We start from the raw sequence: 6000 nt of genomic DNA on the forward strand, positions 1-6000 counted from the left end.
TTTGTGTTGCGGTTTTCTCTGCCGAGCGACACCTGGCGAGGAAAGAGAAAAGTACTAAGCGCAGGTCGTTGTTACAAAAAAATGTACTTGAAAAAAACAATCCTACCAATCGAGTTCTCACACTTCATTTTATTTCAAACTCTTATTGTAGTGAATAAATAAACATATTTATTTAGTACGGATCGATTCCAAACTACAACAGTTTTGCTAGCAATCCGATTACAATCAAAGAGACGGACAAGTGAACGCCTACCGCAGAGTTCCTGCCGAGCCATACACCTATTATATAATTAATTGTTTCTCTGGCTTGCGTGAGAGCTGGTGGATCGTTGACGGAAATGGGATACAAATTCGCGCAGTGGGACGTACCTGAATAAAAAAATTACAATTATGTAGAATATTACCAACACACTTCATCTAACGGATGCTTACCATCGATAAATATCACCGGCGAGTCTGGATTGACGGTTTCGGTGAGGCCCATGGGATACCAGGGGTCCAGGGAGCCGTGGACGTGGATCACGTTGGTGGCCTCCGTATCGTACCCTCCGTAATACCTGTTTGTTCTCTCTATGTGCTCGCTGGTAAAGGAAGGGGTGAACGCTAATCCGAAAACGGTCGAGCATATCTGGGTGTAAAAGTCTATGCCGGTTCTGGTGCCGATGATCGGATCTTGTTGGCTTGACGTTTGGTACCATCCGTATTCGGTGCAGGTCTGGTAGTACCACTGGCGAGCTAGAAGATATTTTGATGATTTGGTTTTAATACATGTAATTGTATTTTTGGTCGGGTAGTTTGGTATATCGTTCGTCAAATAGGTACAATCTCATGGTTCAATTTTCTAATTACATAATACGAAAAAAAAAATTTACGTTTCCAGTTGTTACAGTTGTAGCATATGCAACAAAGTAATGCATTGTGTGTAGTATTAACATTTAAAATATGGCATACTTTGTAGGTTATATCTTACAGAACGACCTATGCCAGTAGATACAGAATAAAAAAATTGAAATTAAGGTACAATTTCCAAAGTAGGACGTGTGCAAAACAGCCTTATAAACAAATTGTCCCAAGGTCTGGCAAAAGCTGCTCGAGAATTCGCTCTTTTTTACATTAAACAGTGCTTATTTTCACATCACCTACGCCTCTTTGTTCCTAAGATAGCCCTTTTTATAACGTAAATTATTAATTAACTATTGGACGTATTAGACTGGGATTTTAGAGACAATTAAAGAAATGGTTAAACTTTTATTTTCAACAAGTTTTACAGTTTTACATTGAAAAGTTAACGTTAATGAACTGGGAACGCTGGAGAAGGAGCGTCGGGCCCGCGCACGCGCGTGAACACCGCCCTCGTCGCGCCAGATTTTTTACCAAATTTGAAATGTTTTAGTCAAATGAACAGAATAGAAAAAAATGTCTACTAATAATTTTTTCACATTCAAACTCTAATTCGACTGCAGTAAATTTGCTGGTTGGTACTTGCAAACTTGAAGGTAAAATTGAGGAAAATTGGAACGCACTTATTCGTAAATAAATTCATAAAGTTATTTGACAACAGATTTGGTACATTACATGAATTTCACTTCTTCATGAAGCGTCAAAAATTCACAACTATTAGAAATATGTTAGTTTTGAAGTGTTTGGAATGTACTTACTTGATAAAAAAGATAAATATCATACAGGAATTCTAAAAAAGTACCGTAAAATTAATTCCTCATTAAGAATCTATTAATTTATATATTCGAGATAGTAACATTAAAATATATTATTTCCTAATCATATGAATTAAATCAAAAAATGACAAGTACCAATGAAATCTCGAGATCAAATATTTCCGAACCTTAAACGTTTTCAAGGGTTTATTTTAGAAACTTAAAAGTAAATCTAAACTTAGCCTCAATTTTCAAGCACAAAAACGCATATACTTACAATTCCTAGTAGACAAAATAGCCGTGTTGCCCAAAGTATTCAAAAGAGCTTGGAACCTATAAGCGACACAACTAGTCCCGTACAAAAACCTAGCGACTCCCGCCAGTCTATCGATCTCTCTACCAAGAGATACATTATTGAAGATGTTGCATAGGGAGTCTATGGTGGGTTGGCCGGCAATCCCGTGATATTGCACCACGCCGGCTATCCTACTGCTGAGTCTCTCGAATAGGTACGCGATGTTGTTCTCGATCCTGTTCTCGTCAAGGTTTATGTCGAGACACAGGTTGAACAGGGCTGTGACGTTCTCCTCGTTCGGATTGTTTATGTAATATTCGAGCTGTTCGAAAGACTTCTTCATCGCGAGCGCACACTGATGGCTGTTACTGGACAGGCTGTTGAAGACAATCTCAAAGTATTCTATAATAAGGTTTAAATTGTTACACAATGAATGAAAAGTGTTTGCGAATGTATATCTTTGTCAAGGAGCAACGGTTCCAAAGAAACAGTCCCCAAGTAACGGTTCCAAAGGAACAGTTCCTAAGTAACGGTTCCAAAGTAAAGGTTCCTACGTAACGGTTCCAAACAGTTCCCAAGAAACGGTTCATAAAGAACAGTTCCCGAGTAACGGTTCCAAAGGAACAGTTCCTAAGTAACGGTTCCAAAGGAACAGTTCCTAAGTAACGGTTCCAAAATAACGGTTCAAAGTAAAGGTTCCTACGTAACGGTTCCTAAAGAACAGTTCCCGAGTAACGGTTCCAAAGTAACGTTTTCAAAGGAACAGTTCCTAAGTAAGGACTTCAAAGGAACGGTTCCAATGTAACAGTTCCAAAGGAACAGTTCCTAAGTAACGGTTGCAAAGTAACGGTTCCCAAATAACAGTTCCGAGAAACAGCTCCAAAGTAACAGTATTTAGAAAGCAACCGTTACTTGAAGCAGTAGCAGATATAAAATAACCGGTACGTAATTATTAACGAGAAATATGTTCATTGGATATTGAGGGTGTACTTCAATGCCGGACTTGGCTTTAGTCCGTAGTTTTTTAGCAAGTTATGTTTTGGCTGTTCGTCAACTGGAAATTTTTGTGAATTTGTTTTAAAATAAAGAAAGTTATGTTACTGTTCAGTTTGACATTGATCTATTACGTTCAATAAATCATACTCTATGATACCGTAAAGTAACAATAATCATATATTAGCAGGGTTTAGCGTTAATCTCATTAATACATTAAAATAACAATTGGTATAGTTTCGGAATAAGATACTGATTTAGAAATTTTCCATTTGAACAAGTGCTTGGGTCGAGACATAAGCAATATATTTGTTGTTGTTATTGCAACAGAACAGGTTTTTTTTTTGTCAAAATGTTAAATCTAAACGTTTTAAGGTTGTCACAACAAGACATTGACTTACCATAGAAATCCAAATGGGCATAAACGGGGCTACTGGATGCCATGACACCGTGTATCAAATGGGGATATTTCTGTCTGGCCCAAGTGGCCAGAGACCCCGAGTAAGATCCCCCGAAAAGTATCCATTTCACATTTTGAGGCAAATGATACTCGCGATTCATCGCACTTATGAAAGTTGCGATGTCCTCAATGGCCTGTTGGCTTGATAAGAAGCGCAGATTAGGAAGACTTAGATCGCTAAAAAAATAAAACGTAACTTATCATTATTAAGGTTTTCTAGTTCTGTTTGTTAGAGTTTTTAAGGGGTATGTAAAGAGTTTCATTAAAAAATTTACCGTAATTACAAATTGTAACTGACTTTTCCATATTTACGGATTTCCGAATATTTCCTTTGTTTTTTTTCCTTGATAAACTATTATAGAATACATAGCAGATAATGCTTCAGGTGTATGTCATAACTTCAGTAGGTTGTCCTTTGGGTTATTTTACGTTAAAAAGCCTAAGGGTCGAAAGCGAATTGTCTCCGAGACAACCAAAAGTAATGACATTGGCTTAGAAAACATGCTGTGTAAGTGTATATTAAATCGATACGTATTTAAACAAAAATATTCCCATTCCATTCAACAAATGAATAATCTAAACCCATAACAGCAACAACAGATAGCACTTATCTTGTACTGTTTAAGAGTAGTACAAGCATGATAATTTGCAATTAAAAACTTAACGGTGAGGCTTTGATAAGTTTAATAATGACTCACATCCTCTTTAATATTTTTGCGTCAGATTCGGAAAAATGTTGAAGCAAACCGCAATTGGGAATTAAGAAACTGATTCTAGATTTAACACGAACATACCTTAGCGGATGACTTTCTCCGTAAAATCTGTGCTCCAGCTGAAATAAGAGAGCACCATATTCCCTCGCAGTTTGGATCCATGCTCCAGCGGACATCCATTGTACGCCAGCTTGTCCTTCACCCCCAATCAGGAGGAACACGACAAATCCTTCAGTCGTATTGAAATGTTGCGTGTTTACAAAATACCTCTGGAATAAGAAAAATGTGACTAAAAATGAATTCAGGAATAACGTGAGTTGTTCATCAGAAATCACGTATTGTCCTTGGAATTATCTTCTTTTTTTAACAGGAGACAAAATAAAACAATTTAATGACAATAGTTATTTTGTAAAAATGTTTTTCTGTATTAAGTACCTGTGACCAGCGGGCTGTGTTCGTGGGGTCATAGTGGTCCAAAACTTGAGAAAAGTACTGCGTGGTTACGGCTTTCGTGTCAAGATCGGTCGGGGGTGGAAGGAAGTAATTTTCGTATTGCCCCAGGAAGGTATCGTCCAAAGCAAAAGCGTGATGCGCACAAAAGAGGACTACAAAGACGTGGCTTTTCATATTTCTTAAATTCGGGCGCACATTACATTCGTGAATGAAGACACAAACCCTTGAGACTCGAGTTCTTAAAGATATGATAAAATAATCTTGCCTAATCTTCCATTAATCAGCAGCATATTGAAATGTGACGATAATATACAATGCGGGAAAAAATATGGAGTGAGGAGATAAATTGTAAACAATGAGTTTTTTGCGTGTTACTGATTTCGTTCATTTAAAAATATTAGGTGAGTGTCATTATCCTTTATTAATTGGGAAATTAGATTAGACGCGAAAATTTATTACATACAGGCAAATTTATTTTTGAAAAAAGAGAAATGTTTATCTGTGACAAGGAAGCCAAATTCGCAAAATTAGTCATTACAATCGACACTCGAAACAATCCGAAATAAACTGCGGGTTGTATTTTATATTGCAATCTGCATACTTTCTACATATCCCAACTCCATAGGTATGACCTGGTTTCCAAGGTTGCGGGAAAACAGTACACGAGATACTATTAACGTTGGTAGGTTTGAATATGTTTTTTTTATTTATGTACTTCTGATTCGGCAAGGCTGTTTCGCTTCAATGTTCGAACGCTTTGTAGTCCCGGTCAGAAAATGTGTGGGCACCGAATTAAAGTCTTTTAAAAGGTCGTGAAATTTTTTTTTTTTCGATTTTCTGTCTTTATTAGGCCCTTCGAGTACATGGTTAAAATTAATAACATTATGATTGAATGACCTTGTATATTTACAATTTATTAGTAATGTTTATGGCTTCTGAACATGTCAATTTGTTCTATTCTAAGGAATTTGAAACTTTTCTTAGTAAGACTTTTTGCTTATTGACATTTAGGTGGGCGCAATGGGAATCACGTATATATAGACCAGTGCTTAAGCCATCAAAAATGGTAAAAAGTGAAAAAAAAATATAGTAGGATGAAACCCATTGGAAAAGGAAGAGAATATAACAGAAATGAAAGGAAATAGCTATTTATGATATACGTGTTAAAAATAAGATTTTATTTTGTGAGTGAAGATGATTAAAAAACAAGCGTAGCGAGTTTTTTAACTTCACGAACAAAATAAAATCACTTTTAACACGTATATCATACACTATTTTTTCTACAAAACAATCGGAAGAACTTTAAACTCAATAAAAATAAGAAATCAAAAAATACCACACAGATCGCAGTGTTTATGAACCAAAATTTTCGTAGCAACCAGTACTTTTAACACTAGTGTTAAAAGTAACTTACTTTTAACACGCGTGTCA

The 6000-nt window shown here is 36.3% G+C and overlaps 1 protein-coding gene across 1 annotated transcript; it reads right to left on the bottom strand.

Moving 5' to 3' along the window:
* Window positions 1-109: 109 nt before the first annotated feature.
* On the bottom strand, window positions 110-4793 carry LOC108911038 (putative serine protease K12H4.7). The gene is made up of 6 exons (XM_018715861.2): window positions 4552-4793; window positions 4198-4385; window positions 3345-3580; window positions 1933-2352; window positions 433-735; window positions 110-369 (listed from the first exon to the last, which is right to left on the bottom strand). The coding sequence occupies exons 1-6, from the start codon at window positions 4741-4743 to the stop codon at window positions 194-196; spliced, it is 1515 nt and encodes a 504-aa protein (XP_018571377.1). The 5' UTR covers window positions 4744-4793; the 3' UTR covers window positions 110-193.
* Window positions 4794-6000: the final 1207 nt, after the last annotated feature.

The sequence above is a fragment of the Anoplophora glabripennis genome, unplaced genomic scaffold (assembly GCF_000390285.2).
Source record: "Anoplophora glabripennis isolate ALB-LARVAE unplaced genomic scaffold, Agla_2.0 scaffold640, whole genome shotgun sequence".
NCBI lineage: Eukaryota > Metazoa > Arthropoda > Insecta > Coleoptera > Cerambycidae > Anoplophora > Anoplophora glabripennis.

Coding starts and splice junctions, on each gene's coding strand:
- LOC108911038 (XM_018715861.2), bottom strand. CDS start 4,743: ATGAAAAGCCACGTCTTTGTAGTCCTCTTTTGTGCGCATCACGCTTTT. Junction 4,386..4,551: donor ACACAGCCCGCTGGTCACAG/GTACTTAATACA, acceptor TTCTTATTCCAG/AGGTATTTTGTAAACACGCA. Junction 736..1,932: donor TATTTTGTCTACTAGGAATT/GTAAGTATATGC, acceptor AATATCTTCTAG/CTCGCCAGTGGTACTACCAG.